This window comes from Leguminivora glycinivorella, chromosome 21 (genome assembly GCF_023078275.1).
Source record: "Leguminivora glycinivorella isolate SPB_JAAS2020 chromosome 21, LegGlyc_1.1, whole genome shotgun sequence".
In the NCBI taxonomy this organism is placed as follows: domain Eukaryota; kingdom Metazoa; phylum Arthropoda; class Insecta; order Lepidoptera; family Tortricidae; genus Leguminivora; species Leguminivora glycinivorella.
The window spans coordinates 13,710,792-13,727,096 of record NC_062991.1 but is presented as its reverse complement, the minus strand read 5'-3'; the positions used below and the strand labels follow the sequence as shown (position 1 = coordinate 13,727,096).

The window sequence follows — 16,305 nt, the reverse complement described above, 5'->3', positions numbered from 1 at the left end:
ATTTTGTAGCAGATGAGATTATGATCAAGGTGTCACATGTTGTCCAATGGTTTGCGGTTAGTAAATACTTTATAAAATCAAATACTTTAAATAGTAATTACTTTATAAATGATGAATGTAGGACCTCTTATAAATAAAATGAAATTTTCTTCGAGTCAGGGTAGAGAGGGGTAGAATGGGATACGTGAATTTTTGAAGTTATTGTGTTATTTTATTTTCATTTTTATTCTTTATTTTGATTACTTTTAAAAGCGTTGGCTTTTTGTAAACAATCGAGTGAAAGCGTAATTGAGGAGGAATGAAAGAGTGTATGTGTATAAGTTAGAGGTGATGAGTGCTTATAGATGTATGTTTGATAGATTGAATGGCTGAATATGACGGATGTAAGATATGAAAGTGTGTCTCGAATGTTTTATTTTATGGAATGAGTGGATTGATACAGACAGACAGCGTTGGAAAGTAGTCAAAACTAGTTTGGTCGGAATTTGAGGGCAACAAACAAGGGGGGATTTTGGGAACACATTAGTCATAAAATTCTTATTGGTTAGGTTAAAATCCAATGGATTCGACCCATTTCAAGGGTAGTTTTTTGTGACTACTACTACACAAGGTAATAAGACCCATACGAAAAACACACACCTCATCTTGAATGGGATGTATTTGACAATCGACATATTTAAGGGCCGATATCGTCTAGTGAGAACGAGGCTCTTTTCAATATTTGGTTCCTTGTTATGTGTTCAAATATGTGAAGTATAGTATCATCAAATCATTTCTTCATTTGATCATGATATGGTACCGAGTTGAGGTACATGCCTATGTCATTTAAGGTTTGTTTTATAAAAAAAAAAAAAACACCCCAGCAAACTTTAAGTCGGTATATTTTATTCAAGTATGAGACATGCGCCAAAACATGTGGCTGGAGTGATTAGGTAGAGAAATTGGTTTGAGTTCCGACAATGGAGATTGAAGGCTCTGGACTTATAATGAGAGCTCTAAAGGTTTCTTCGTAATTGCGTGGGAAGTTATTGTGAACTCGTTGAAATTATTAGGATAATTATTCCGGTCCAACAGTGTGGATGGAATGAATATTCGCCGCGACCGGGGAACGAGCTAGCAAGAACGGGTTAATAGGACCTATCAGATTCACAACCTGGTATCCCTGGCGATGCGTGGACTCTGAGGAAGGAGTTATCATGGTTCATTGTCGAGATTCTGATGAGCTGATTTCAAAACTGAGTCGCTAGCAGTTGCATAGTATTGGAATACACACTACACGATTAGAAATGGGGGGATATTTCCGACTGATCTAGAGATATTTTTCTTTTATTCATTTTTATTGGTTCTTTTGCTAAGTGAGATTGGATTTTTTTACAAACCACTTTGTATTTTATAAAAGAAATCCAATCGGGGGCGAGTTGTAACAGAACAAGCGTCTAAGACGAGGAAATGGACTCGTTATTACATATAAAACTTACGGCGAATCAACTTTTCCTTGACCAACTTTCTTGGTGCATATTTTCTTTGGGATTTCATTGGATATTTTAACAAATAATATCTTTGAAGCTTTATCACATGTATAGTCACGTCTTCACTCATAAAATTCACTGTTATTCTATGCAAAACAGGTTGGAAAAACGTATTTATCAACAAACTACGTTCACATGGACGGAATACTGACACTGACAGTTGTCAGCTGCGTAACGTTCCGATATTATGTCTTGGTTTCATTTACGAGTCAAACAGGTAATAATCACTGATATTGATTATTATACTTCCTGAATATATCATTCAATGTAACAATTAAGAACAAATGTGATCTTTCATTGCGAAGTCACTTACTAAATTGATTTAAACAATCTTTCACAAAATAATATTTACGTAAAAATATTTACGGAACACTCCACTATTGGACTACATAGGTATCAATACCAATAGCTCTGTCTCTCTCTAAAACAGCTGCAATCTGCACGTGTTAATAGGCAAACATCCGCGTGATGATCGTGAACTTTATTACGTAGGGCGTACGGCTTAGTAAACAAAGTAGTTATGATCTTTTTCTTATCGTATCCCAAGTCCCAGGTTTGTCCCAGTTATATCCCAAGTCCCAGGTTTGTCCCAGTTATATCCCAGGTATGTCCCAGTTATATCCCAGGTTTGTCCCAGTTATATCCCAGGTATGTCCCAGTTATATCCCAAGTCCCAGGTTTGTCCCAGTTATATCCCAGGTATGTCCCAGTTATATCCCAGGTTTGTCCCAGTTATATCCCAGGTGTGTCCCAATTATGTCTCTTATAGAGAATCTATAAAAGGGTCGGAGGGAGCCGACGCGCGTCATTCTTAAAATATCTACAAGACTAACAGTGTCTCTGGCTTTCGTGTGTTACTGGTGAGTGAAGTTGTTCTGCTATTATTTCTCTGTTTGTTTTTACTTGGAAATTATTCTAAGTGATTGTAAACTTTGAAATTGTGTCTCTGTTTGATTGTGCGGGGACAATATCGTCGTACAGTTGAACCTAGACCTGTGGTGGAATTGCTTTACTGTCAGTTGTGGGGTTATTTTAGTGTTCTATTTATAGTGTAGTGTTACATTTAAATTGATGTGTATAGTGAAGTTTTCTGTGCTTTGTTTCATGAGTGCCGTCAAGCAATACAAAGACTGGGTCGATGTATGGCTGGTGCTTGGAGATAAGTCTGTGTTTGGTTTTGTAGGGAGTAATTCTTGCAAAACTAAGCTTAGATTATAGCACGTAAAGGAAACTTCACTCGTTTGTTTAGTTGGTCAGTAAAATTGAATTTAGTAATTTTCTATGGGGTTATTTTGTGAAAGTTATAAGCCAGATCATTGTTTGTGACAGACTGTTGTCCGGCTAGGCGCTTCTTCCCTTACGGTGTCAAATAAGAGGCGTTTAGGAGTCTTTTTGTTCCAAGTGGAGGGCTTGGGCGCTTTTATTTACTTACAAAAGCGTATTTTCTCACCGGTCTCAAAGAGTCCAACTGTTAGATGGAAGTGAGGACTTTCACGATTGACGAAAGGCATTAGGAGTAATCCTTGCTCACAGAAGTCGGCAGTATTTGAGGCTGGGGTCCTATATATATTTATATTTATTTACTCGGTGCTCTGGTTCATGCTGGCGTTGGTCGCTGGGGATTTCGGTTGTGATCGATCCATATCTAAGTAAAATTTGGTCGCAGCTGGGTCTCCCATGTGGCTGGTACTGGTGTGTCCTAGAATACTGGATATATACACGGATAGGGCGATCTACTCTCTGCTACCCTAGCCCGCGGGCAAGAGCAGAGGGGGGGATCAGAACACAAGCCTATAGGTTGCCTATCTCAGCTTCGCTGGCTGAACTGTACAGTTCTAGTAGGGATACACTTGTACATATTCTGAACACAAGATCTATGGTAAGTGAGGGTCTGTGTTTCAGATATGCTAGAGTAGGGAAAACGATAGGACTAGGGTAAAGTCACACACTATTTCTATGAAAGTAGAGTTCTTTTATGATTGGTCTTAAATTATAATTGGTCAACGTGTATTGTGGAGAAATAATTTAACTACTACTATTTATATGGTTTAAATGGACTTTAAATGTGGTGTTTACTATCTTAAAATATGTGGTAAAACTGGTAATTTATAAAAACTCTTATTACTTAATTTATTTGAGTGAAATTAATAATTGTGGTAGCAATTTCTGATTTTTCGGTGTGGCTGCGGGACACTTAGTGTTGCTAACTAGTTTTTCAAGGTAAATTCTATCAAATTGGCTAGGGAAACAAACTGTCTTTGGAATAAAAGGATTTGTTTGTTATAGGGCCCAGTGGCATGCGAGCGCCGTCCACTGATGGAAAGTCTAAAGCTTAGAAAAGTTTGACTTACTTATTTCTTATAAAAGTTAGCAACTGCTCGGTGTTTCGATAAAACATTAGAAAGATCGAGAAGTTATGGTCTATTAGCAGTATTGGGGAACGGGGGGTTTAGCTAGGGACAAGAAACAAAACAAAAAGGGGGTTAGTTTGTAGATAGATAGCCCTTCAGGCTTACTTGCTTAGGATCCTGATAAAGTGGTTTGATCAGGTCAGGGGTCCCATACCGAATCGCAAGCCCTTGCCCAAACCGGGACCACTAATAAGGCGTAGCGGATGATTAACAAAATATTTTTTAATATTTATTTCATGTAAGTTTCACTCACTAACTTTTTTTCCTAAAAATTTCTACATTACGTCATTAATTTTCTCACATATAACCTTCTAGGCCTAAATCTGATAAAATACTCTTCTATATCACTATATTATTATGCTACAATAACCTATATTCTTCTTTAAAATATAAATAAATAAAATTTTAAAAATTAGTCAAAAATACAGCTGATACTCATTAAAGGATCTAGGTTATCGCGGTTCACTTCGAAGGGTTCTACTTATTCACGCTAGACGATCACAAGGCCAAATTTACGGGGTATATTTAAAGGAGGGTTAGTTATAAGTATGTTTAGTCAAGTAAGTAAGTAAGTAAATAAGTAAGGTGAGCGGAGGTTTAGTTACACTGTTGGGTCAATCCGTAGAGTAACATGACATTAGCATGCGCGGATCCGGGGGGGGGGGGGGGGGGCATACAAATAGACCACGTGACCCCCCCTGGGGCCCCGGGCCTTTACCACGTGACCCCCCCCCTCTGGGCACGAAGCTGGATCCGCGCTTGGACATGAGTCACAATTTTATGGCAGTTCCACGATGCAAGTTCATAATCATAATAATAATCATGATTCCGAGACTGATTGTCATGACAGGTGTCCGATAGTCTCCCCCATAGACCATTATCCAGACCATCCAACTTGCACAACAATAGCCTATGACCTTCGTTTCCATCGCAGCACAAAAGTGCTGCACTGCAATAGTCTTTGCACCTGGCGGGGACCATCTCCGGATGTATCACATTATGCAGTCGGGGATGGTATCCAGATCCACCACATGTATCCCTTGCTTTTAGATTAGATTGTTCGAAAGGGCTTCTGCGCTGTTGGCTTCGGCCCCACGTACGCCTTCCAAAGGTACGGGATCCCATGGCCCCGAGATAGGGAAATAATTGAAAGGGCCTCTGCGCTGTTGGCTTCGGCCCCACGTACGCCTTCCAAAGGTCCGGGATCCCATGGTCCCGAGATAGGGAAATAACAAATCATAATAGTTTATAGTTCACCGCTGGACGAGTAACTATAAACATCGCCATGTCTCTTTTATTTACAGAGTGCTTATCTTTTGTTCGTTTTATAGCCGATAGCTCATAGTTTACTAGCTCGCGGTGGGACCAGTGCCTAGAGGCCCTGTATTAATAATATCAAAGACTACTAACTCCATTTAGACAGATAAAGTCTAAGGAAAAAACGTACCCCAGTACCATACAGAAAAAGGTACGGTGTCCTAGATGGCGTTACACCTTGGGGGGACGCTCGGCTAGATGGCGCTAATATTAATATTCGACATTTTAACACATATCCAGCTAAGAATATGGGCCAAATTTTCAAAAATGAGGTTCAAAAGTTTTAAGCCTGTGTCAAGAGATGGCAGTCTATGCACTGTGATTACACATTGTACTTCGACAGTAACTCTCTATAATACTCGATCCTCCTTGATAATATTAAGAGTTGGTGTAAGTAAAAACAGAACTTGTAACATATTGTTTTATTATTCTAATACAATGTCAAGCTGGTAATACCATCAGAATAACCGGCATTGATAAATAAAGACTGCCTGACACCTGACACGTCACAGAGTAGAGAAAAAGAGATATATTTTAAATAATTATAACAATATACACAATATAAACATCGATTTTATGGTAGACTCAATTTCATCAACTCATTTCATTCTATAATAAGCTTCCTTCTCAAAGAAACACAGCAAAAAGTTTTATTGTCATTATAAATGTCATATTTTCATAAAAATTTATGGCACTTATTTTTTAAATAGGTAATATTCTTTCTTTCTATACTCTATGATTGACTAATAATTTATGGACTAACAGGATGACTGAGTAGATCTAGAATTTGGTCGGTAGCACTAGATTTGTGTCGCTCTACTTTCTTCTGCGGGCCTGTGGACAAAAAAAAACCATAATTAAACTAAACCACAAAAAAAAAACATAATAAAAAGTAGCAAAAGTGGTTATGGTTTATGTCTCGGTGGTTTAGATGGCAGAGCGTTGGGCAGATCCAGAGGTCATGAGTTCAAGTTTCATTCAAGACAAAATTGGATTAAATAAGTAGGTACTGTATTTTTTTATGCCACACAATTAATTTGCTGACTGTACCTACATTTTCTCATTTGCATGATTTTGCACGACAATCTTTCTTATTCGCTTAAACTCGATATACTTAATTATTTGTTATATTTTATCTAGCAGTTTCTTTAGTTCCGTATTCATCATCAGATCAGGGGGGTTAACCATGACGTGCTAAAGCCGTTCAGTTTAGGTTAGAGAAAGGGACACAGCTATAGCAGTTACATAGCTCCGTCCCTCTCTCTCAACCTAAACTGAACGGCTTTAGCACGTTATGGTAACCCCCTGGTCTATTATTAGCATATATTATTGTAATATCATCAGAATTCTAAATTTATTCCAAATCTAGTTAGCACATAGCGATATTTAAACTGACATTTTTTAAATTCTCAGTCTCTCAGAGGTACCTACTGCGGGTGCGCCAAAGTTCATATAAAATTGGTATATAGATTATTGGTAGTCCGAAAATGTTTCTCATAAATTTTTACATTATAATGATCATTATTTATAACAATTTTATGTTAATAACCATCGTAACTTCGAATGACTTATGTTCATAATGTCATTCATCATAAATACATTTTATACTCGTACTAATGTTAATGTTTATATACTTATTGATCATAACGATTGCGAGTAATATAATTTATCGTTATATTAGGTATTGTTAACAGAACAGAAATCACATGACACAGTCCAGTTAGGTGCGACGACGAGCGTAGCGAGGAGGAGCGTGTTAGGTTGACCGTGAGCAAACCAGAAACGACTTTTCAATGTAAATTGTAGATGTCACTGTAAAAGCTCCAAGCGCACTTCTATAAATGGCACAAGTTTTTTGATAGAACTTCCCCAAAACTTTTTAAATAATTTTATGATGAATGATTTTCTTAAACACAAAATTATGAATGTTATTAAATATTTGTATAGAATTTATGATTAAAAATTTTCGGCTAAATGATTATTATGAACAGTGATATTAGTACTATTGATAATAATAAAACAAAATTATGATAAGTAAAATTATGAGAAATGATCATTCGGAGCACAAATCGGTATAAGCAATAATTTTATAACAAATAATTTTATATGAGCCAATATGGACCCACCTGCAATAGGAGGTTATGAGATGAAGAGAGAGAGATACTTACAGCTTCCTTCCTGCTCTTGTTGACACAGAAGGACCGGGCGAGGAACGGATCAGCGTATCCACAGGTACAGTCCTGGATGAGATTCTCCGAGAGGAGTTTATGCGTGATGACGCCAGCGGCTGTTTGGAGGTACTGCTTCTGCTGGCCTGGGTTCAGCTTCAAGTAGTTGGTGGATGAGAGTACGATGCCGTCCGTCTGAAATGAGGCAAAAATTAGATATTTGTTTATACTATAAGAGTGTCCAACTGAAGAGGAAAGGTTCTCCACTTTTAAGCCATTTGGTCATTTACAATAAACATTCTTGCAAATCTACACAACATGTATTGAGATCGTTATGTCGTCTCAGCCTTGAATTTTCTCTGGATGACTCTCACATGCCTTTGGCTAGTCTGTGGCCAAGAGTAAGCCCATTAATAAAAAAAAAACGCATACAGCATGTGACTTTATTTAGCCCAGCAATGGAAAATAACATTCAGGTAAAAATAACAAAATATCTAGAATAAACTGTTGGTTATAGTGATATTACTGAGAACGACCTCCAGAACTTCGAAATAGTAGATTCATTATTCTAGGTTTACACGATGGCAAGGAACACAGAAGTGCACTGCCGTTGGAGGCAGACCATCCGCTTTAAAACAGGCTTAAGGCTCCACATGATCTTCATCTGACCGGAGAAGAGAAACCTTCAAAACTCAAGTACAAAGCCAAAAAACTTACCGATTCAGCGAACTCAATGCAAGAGTCCCTACGGATGTCCAAGCTCTGTCTAAGCTGCTCAGACTCTCGGCTCTGCTTCTTGTCTCCAAGCAGCAGCACGGCATCATCAGTCCATCCTACGATCTGGTCGGGGCTCTTGCCACCGCCGATCTGGAGACCTTCGGTCACGGTGATCAGGGTATGAGTGTAGGCGTTTTCGGCGAAGATCGTGTTAAAGGCTTGGTTTTGGAAGAAGCGGAGCTGAAACAAGATAATATAAAGAATTACTTGAGGTTGTGAAGGTTTCGGAAAGAAGCTGAAGTGATATTATAAGATTCCGATGGAGTTTTTGATAGAATAAATGCCACGGTGCTCTATAAGCAAAACTTTCATTTTCAAATCTGGCCACTTTAATTCAAAATTTTTTCATTCAAGATCCGGACTAATTCTATGATAATAGGCCCAATTACCCATTTAATGATCTAAAAGGTTGGCAGGTCAGATGGCAGATATTTCAGTCGCTTTCGGTGAAGGAAAACTACCGGTGCCTAGGCCAAATCTTGGGATTAGTTGTCACAGCGAACTCCAGGCTTCCATGAGCCGTGGCAAATGCTCGGATAACGCAAGGACGCTGATGTTCCTTCTAAAAAGTGAAAAATGTTAATGGAAGATAATTACCAGAATATCACCAGGCTTGCAGTGTTCTCCAACAACGTTGATGGCGTGCTTGACGGCACCAGGGCGCAGAGGAAGATCCAGCACTGAGTGGTATCCAGCCACCACGTTGGTGAGACCTGTGATAACAATAATTAATATTTGAATATAATCTTAAATATATTAACTTCTATATAGTGTGGTTGTGGATTGTATTCCCGAAAAGGGTGAAACTGTTGATATTCTAAATGTACCTAGTGTAGTTTAAACAATAAATATTTTTGATTTCTGATTTCAAGTAGCAAGTTGTAAAGATGAAGAAATAACTGATGCAAAAGAAACCATTCAGTATGGCTCAATGTTATCAGATGAGAACAGGATGAGCGATGCAAAAGTATGAGAACAGGAAAATGGCAAAGATCGAGGGTTGAGAATAAAATAGTGACCAGAAAAGAATCTTAAATATTTGTTTGTATACCTAATTCACTTAAAGCCTGACCAGAAATATGGGTTGACAGTTCAGTATAGTTCGAAAAAAATAGTTCTAACGAAATTCCCCAACATTAATAATTTTATTGGTATGATATGAAAAGTATCGGAAACTCATCTTTTATAAAACAGTGATTGGTTATGTCTATTATTCGATTCAGATTGCCGATCTGACTCTGAGTTGCTCAAGTGAGCCTCGGCAAAATGCTGAGACATTAGGAGGATGGTAATGATAAAGATTCTCTTACCGAACAATCGTCTGAAGTCCTCGATGAGGTCCAGGACGATCCTCTGGGCTTGGTCGACCTTCTCGCAGCCAGTGACGATGTGCTTGATGTGCTCCGCGCGGCTCTCGTCATTGAACTGAACCTTGGGGTTCTTCAGTTTCACTGGAGATACAAAGACACCTTAGTAACGATTCAAGTTATACTTGTATTTTCCCTTCAGGAACTAGAACTTCAACACGAAGAGCCTGTCTATCAAGTGGTCTTGGTCATTCTGCTTTACTTCTTTGGGTAATAGAAACATTTTATATAGCTAAGTGAAGAGAAATTTTACTTGCCGCATCTGAATAAGTAATAACAATTTATGGATGTTCTCAAAGTAAGTGAATATCTCTGGACCTTTAAATTTTGTGTAGAGATGCTACGGAAATACACACGATGAAAAAGATAATGACATGACCATGACGCAATGTAACTGCGTCAAAATACCGGGAGCACGACATAAACCAAAAGGTACACACAATTACGGTCTTTATTTCGGAAAATTTTGAACTCTTTGTAAGTCAATATTTCTCGACGTTCAAACATGTTCTTCATACATCCACGCAAAAGGAAGTAGATACAAGTATATGCCAGAATACTTACGATCGGTGTCATAAACGACAGGGTACGGGATCTGAGGAGTGATTCCAGTCAGGTAGATCTTGATGTCATCGATCTTCTTGGCCTTCAGGGTGTCGACCAGCTGGGACACTAACGGTACGGCCAGCTCCTTGTAGCTCTTTTCGGTGGGCTGAAAACAGATTTACTATTAGACACACTGTGGTTTTGCTAAATGAAAGGGTGGTATCTTCCCTTTAGAATTATCAAGGAGTCGAGTTCAATGCGCGCAGCGATGTAGACGCGTTGATGAGTAATTAAAATAAATTGCGAATTTAGCGCGGCTAGGCCGCGTTGGCGATTTGACACGATGGATATCTCCAAACCGAGTCAACCCATTGTGAACGAGTTCCTCGCCTTTCTGCAGCTAAAAAACAAGCTGTTGCGGGAAGGAAAGATGGATGCGGCTGCTGCTATGCAGATAAGTTCTCGTGCGTCGAGTTTTACCATCGAGGACATCTGCCAAGCGAAGCAAGTGCTGTGCCAGTCCCTGGGGATCGTCGGCACATATGTACCTCACCGGAGAGGTGATGAAACCGGGGAGAAGACCCTTCAAGATATTAAGAAGATCCTGAAGGAGAATGAAGACCGGATTCCGGAGTTTTTAGCGACGGATACCATCCTGACGTCGCGTGAGCCGGATCAAGTCGACGTTCGCTGCTTGGAAAAGGAAATCGTGGCCCTTAAATCAAGTTTAGCGGAAGTTAAAATTAAGTTTGAAGCGAGCCTAACAACAATAGCCGAATTACGCAACGAAATCGCTACTTTGCGGAATGCCCCGATTCGGACGGCTGATTCAAATATTAATATGGACATAAATCGGCCTGACACAAGTGTTCGGTCGGTCAGTTTGCGCAATGCTGACACGGTAAAAAGTGCAGCACGTGTCGCCGCTCCGCGCGCGCCCCCCCTGCGCGCGCGACCGCCCCCGGCAAACTCGACACTACGTCAGCGTGCTTATGCTGATGTTGTGGGTCAGCCTCGAACAGCTGACCGGGTCAAGGCACCTACTAAGGTGCGCGATGAACGGGCCCCACTCAAGAAGTCCTCCAGCGTCAGTGTGGATAAGGAGGGATTCACACTGGTGGAAAGAAAAACAAGACACGTAGGGCGCCTCGAAAGACTGTGTGTGGCACTGCAGAGCCGGTTAATTCTGGTCTACGGGTCGCAACACCGAGTAGGGCGCTGTATGTGTCTCGCCTGCACTACTCCGCCGTGGCAGACGAGGTGGTGGACTACGTTCGCCGGAAGACTGGCTACACGCTGAGGGTGCAACAGCTGCAGTCGCGTCACTACGTGCACTTCAGCTCGTTCGTTGTGCGCGTGCCGCGGCCGCTGCAGGACACCATCGCGAGCGCAGACTTCTGGCCGAAAGGTGTGGTTTTTCGGCGGTTCCGGGGCAACCTGCCGAATCCTACACCGGGGCAAACGACGCAACGGAGCCACGCTGTTACGTCATCGCCCAAATCAATTGTTTAGTTGTAAACTTTTATTGTTTGTTTTTCTTCATGTTCCTATTTACTGTTTTTTTTTATTTATTTAAGTTTCATGACGCATTGGATTTATCTGTAATGTCATTGAAATATGTTTTCAAATAAATAAATAAATAAATAAATCAATTGTTAAGTACTGTCTTTATTATTACTATGAGCTTAAGAGCATTCTCAATTGAATCTATATTTTGTTTATTGTAACAAATCAGATTAGATATTTTTGTACCACCATCAGAGATCGCATTTTTGTGCATCATCTCGCACTAAATGTCATCAAAATGACGTAATTCACTAATCATATCGCAAATCTACGCGATCTCTGATCATCATCCCCACTGATAAATCAGTTTATAATCAAATTTTCTGGACGACAAAAGAAATGGGATAGAACTGAAAAACTGCGACTTTCAAATTTCGAAAACTGAAAAACAAGACTGGATGTTATACGAGTAACCAAGTCCATTGCGAGGACAGAGTCTTCTGTTCATTTAACTTACCTTGGTGGTCTCAAAGGTGACAATAATATCAGCCTGTTTCTTCGGAACCTTCAGTTCGTAGCTCTCTCCAATGGCCCTGGGTTTGTCAGCGTCAGTGCACTGGACGCACGCTGGTGGCAGAACAGCGGGGAGAAGGCCAGTGAGGGCAAGGACGGCGTAACCGCGTCCAAGGTCGCAGGCTTGGTGTAGGGCGTTGGCTCCGTCACCGGTGACGGCGTGGATGCAGGCTTGTCTGTTGAGGTTGGATAAGATTAGAATTATTTAGTGAAGACAGGAAGGTGACTAGACTGACTAGTCGCACATTAAAACACCTTAATTATATACCTATTTAGTGAATTGTGGATAAGACTTTTTGATCAGCTTATTGACATCATATACTAGCAGTTCCAGTACCACAGTTTCATGTGTGTATACTGGAGCAAGATTGCTAAGGCTCAGTCAAAAATATGTGGTAATAATTTAACCAGTATTGGAGAGTATTTGCTGAAGCTAGCTTTCTAAGGCTTAGTCAAAGAGGATTGTTAAGTGGATATACCTGAATGGAGCAGCATCAAGCACAATCGACAGCGGGCGAAGAGGGGAAGCTCCTCCGAATACTGTCTCACAAGCGGCCGGGAGGGCAGCGTGGTGCTGGTGAGCGGAATGCTCAGGGGTCTTCACAGGCTGGCAGGAGGAGGCCAGTTTGTAGGCGTTGCCGAATTCGCTCTCCGAGGTGGTGATCTGGGGAAATCGAAGTTTACGATAAAAATATTTCTACGTTGCATCGTCACGTCTCAAATGCGTAACATTTAAAGTCGCTTTATGAAAATTATCGTGACCATATTTTTGTTCTTTTAATGAACATGGAAACTGAAATAGTAAATAGCTAGAAGAGAACAGAACTAAAAATATCGACATGGAATGGATTATGGACAAACAGCTTTTTATGTCACATCGCCAGAAATGTTCTAGACAACACTATTTATGAACCAATAAAGATCGGAAAACCTTGACATGGATATACTCGTAGATCATAAGATTTTTTATACCTAAATCAAATAATATAGTTCTTACCTTGCCGTTGGGTAGCCTGAAGTCGTCATAGGGCTCGTTGTTACCATCTCCGAGAAGACCGCGGAGTTTGCCCAGGTAGAAGCCAGATACCTCGATGTAGCACACCTGATGAAAGGAAACATATTTACTTAGAACCAGTGTATCACAAATCAGAACTAGATTGAGCAAGAACAACAGCTTTGCAATCATTTTAATATAGTATATAATATAAAATAGACTTCACCTATTTTTGAAAACAAATGGTCAAGTATCCCTTGGTATAGCTTGGTACCCCGTTGCACAGCTATTCTTGAGCACTCAAGATCGTAAGACTGAACGTGTCTTTGGAGACTTAATTAACTAATATTTTTACACTAGCTTTTGTCCTCGGCTTTGATTGGGATCAAAATTGAGGAATGCCCCATACAAACTTCCATCCCCCATTTCACGAAAGTGGGGAGTTAGGAAGAGACAAAAAATAGCCTATGTCACTTCATCCCTTCAACTATCTCCACATACAATCATATCAATTCGTTGCTCTGTGTTGCCGTGAAAGACGGACAAACAAACAGACACACACTTTCTCATTTATAATATTAGTATTGAATATGTATAATCCGGGATCCCCTTACCTGCAGTTTGCTGGTGCAGATAGCCTGGATTCCGTAGCTAGAGCCGACGCCGATGCGGCCGTTGGCCATCTTGTAGGCGTAGACATCCTTCTCCCAGACTGGGAAGCCATGAGCAGCGCCGTTGTAGATAACCTGAAGAACATGGATGTTTATATTTCTATGTCTAACCATATCTCGGGACCATGGGGTCCCGGACTTTTGGGAGGCATGTGTGGGGCCGAAGCCAACAGCACAGAGGCCCTTTTAGACACTTTAATCTAAAGGCAAGGGATACACGTGGCGGATACCATCCCCGAGCGCACAATATGATACATCCGGAGATGGTCCCCGCCAGGTGTAAAGACTATTTCAGTGCAGCACTTTCGTGTTGCGATGGGAACTAAGGTCATAGGCTATTGTTGTGCAAGTTAGATGGACTGGATAATGGTCTATGGGGGGAGAATGGTCTATGGGGGGAGAATGGTCTATGTCTAATATTGTTACGGTTGTACAATCATGTTTAGATTAGTCCATCAGATTAAGGCTAGAAGATCAAATAGTCGAATTATTATAATCAGTATTAGAGTGGTCTTTGCTAACATGACACTGATTTTGAAGCGATGATGCGAGCACTACTGGTTTACAGGATTTGATCCAGGTAGTGCTCTTATTTTGTCGTTTGCTAATGTAAGTACAATTTGCATGAAAGAGCTGACCACCACCGCGGTCAATATAAGTCTAATTTACTTGAAGAGCTAAGCGGAGACTAGGATTTTAACTAAAGTCTTGACACTAGAAGTAACAGTTCTATGTCAGAAATTAAATCCATCTCTAACCTGCCAATGCCAGAGAATCTTAAAAAAAGTTGTGGTAAAATGTCAATACTTGTAGTACAGTTTATTGCTGAATTAGGGCCAATTACACCAAACCATCTATTCTTTCACCCTGAAAGAGTTCGCTAAATTTGACTTCTACTGTAACTGATGATCCCATACTTCTTCCAACTTTCATTTTAATTGCGTACCTGTCCGTTCTCCTTCAGCTCAATGGACTTGCCGTCCTGGTGTTCCAGGATAAGAGCCTTCGGGTTGCCGTTCTGCAGCTGAATAGCTAGCGTGAAGTTCCTGTCGACGAAATCGTGGGCGAGAACGTAGCGGCATGAGCCGGGGAAGGTCAGGTGGCGGCCGTCGAAGGTGAAGATGTGTTGGCCGTTGACCACGACGGCGCGGACTGTGGAGGTAAGTTCGGTTTTAAATTTTTTACAAAAAAATTCTTCTAGTCTAGTGTCTCAAGAAGGAAACATATGTGGCGTTTCAAGTCTGACAGGTCCTATGCTTCTTGTGCTATAAGGACCATTTTATCAGAATTTCTATTGTTATGACTTCTTTGCTAGCAAAGGACTTTAAGTATTAAGTACACTTTAAGCATAAGCATGGAAGACTACATGTAGCTTGTGTTTTTTAAGCGTTCAGATTTTATTACACTAAGTAGGAAGACCCAGCAGTTGTCTTTGTTGATGATGATAATTGATAATCCATGAATGAATTGACGGCTTATACAGCTTTGATTACTTTGATTGAACTGCATTAATCTGAATCTTGGAGACGACTTAAAACTAGACTAGTATTGAATCTGCAGTCTTTAAAATTTTTGGGCATGTCTTGTGCTCGACATAGTTAGATTTTTTTTATAGCAACCGAGCAGACAGGTCGCCTGATGGTAAGCGATCACTGCCACCCATGGACACCCCAAAACACCAGAAGTGTTGGCCTTTAAGATCGTGTACGCTCATTTCTTGAAGGTTTGAAGATCATTCCGCAGTTTGGCGGGGCAGGAACTTTTGGAGAAACGCACGCAATAGATTCAACTTACGCTTAGCCGGGATCTCGTCAAGCGGGTTCAGGCTGCGTGGGCGGTAGGCCCTGAGCAGGGCGAGGGCGTCAGGTACGTCTCCCCGCAGGAACTGGTTGAGGAGGCTGAAGGAAGCCACGCCGGAGATGGAGGGTGTGGAGAAGCGGCCGGGGGCGGTGAAGAAGGCGGTCTGAAAAAAAATGGTGAGTTATTATGATGACCTCGACACTTCCAGCACTTTATGATTTCCAAAGGAGTCATCATCCTCCTTGTATCATCCCGGCATTTTCCACGGCTGTGCCTGGGGTCTGCTTTGACGAGTAGTTCCAATCCAATTAAGAAGTCAGTGCTCTTTAGTACCTACGAGTACCAAACTAATAGAAGAGAATTTTACTGTAGAAAACCCTGTTACTAGAGCCTGGAGTAGCCAACTAATGAGTCTTACTTAGTGCTCCTTGCTGTTTTTTAGTGCGCCTTGTCATAACCTTGTCATTTTAACTTCGTGGAGCCTATACGTAAAACGGCAGGCATATGTGATATGGACAAAATGAATATCACTGTCTTTTACTTAGTGAGCCAAGATCAAGATACCTACGTGTTGAAACTAATCTAACGTCTAAAAACCAAACTACTTAAAGTCAATTTTATTATCTAATCCATGCCACTAGATGAC

The 16,305-nt window shown here is 40.6% G+C and overlaps 1 protein-coding gene across 2 annotated transcripts in view; it reads right to left on the bottom strand.

Annotated features, from left to right (window-relative positions):
* Positions 1–5,664: 5,664 nt before the first annotated feature.
* Positions 5,665–16,305, bottom strand: part of LOC125237599 (apolipophorins) — a 40,656-nt gene continuing 30,015 nt past the window's right edge. The window contains exons 39-50 of one of the 2 annotated variants that reach the window (XM_048144739.1): positions 15,654–15,822; positions 14,806–15,011; positions 13,803–13,934; positions 13,192–13,296; positions 12,674–12,858; positions 12,139–12,370; positions 10,134–10,281; positions 9,513–9,653; positions 8,800–8,915; positions 8,143–8,382; positions 7,426–7,620; positions 5,665–6,091 (exon numbers count right to left, since the gene is read on the bottom strand). In XM_048144739.1, coding sequence (XP_048000696.1) covers positions 6,074–6,091; positions 7,426–7,620; positions 8,143–8,382; positions 8,800–8,915; positions 9,513–9,653; positions 10,134–10,281; positions 12,139–12,370; positions 12,674–12,858; positions 13,192–13,296; positions 13,803–13,934; positions 14,806–15,011; positions 15,654–15,822 — 1,887 coding nt within the window. In that variant the 3' untranslated portion in view covers positions 5,665–6,073. Of the gene's footprint in view, positions 6,092–6,669; positions 6,688–7,383; positions 7,621–8,142; positions 8,383–8,799; positions 8,916–9,512; positions 9,654–10,133; positions 10,282–12,138; positions 12,371–12,673; positions 12,859–13,191; positions 13,297–13,802; positions 13,935–14,805; positions 15,012–15,653; positions 15,823–16,305 lie in introns of those variants that run through there. The other variant, XM_048144738.1, reaches the window with a different exon arrangement.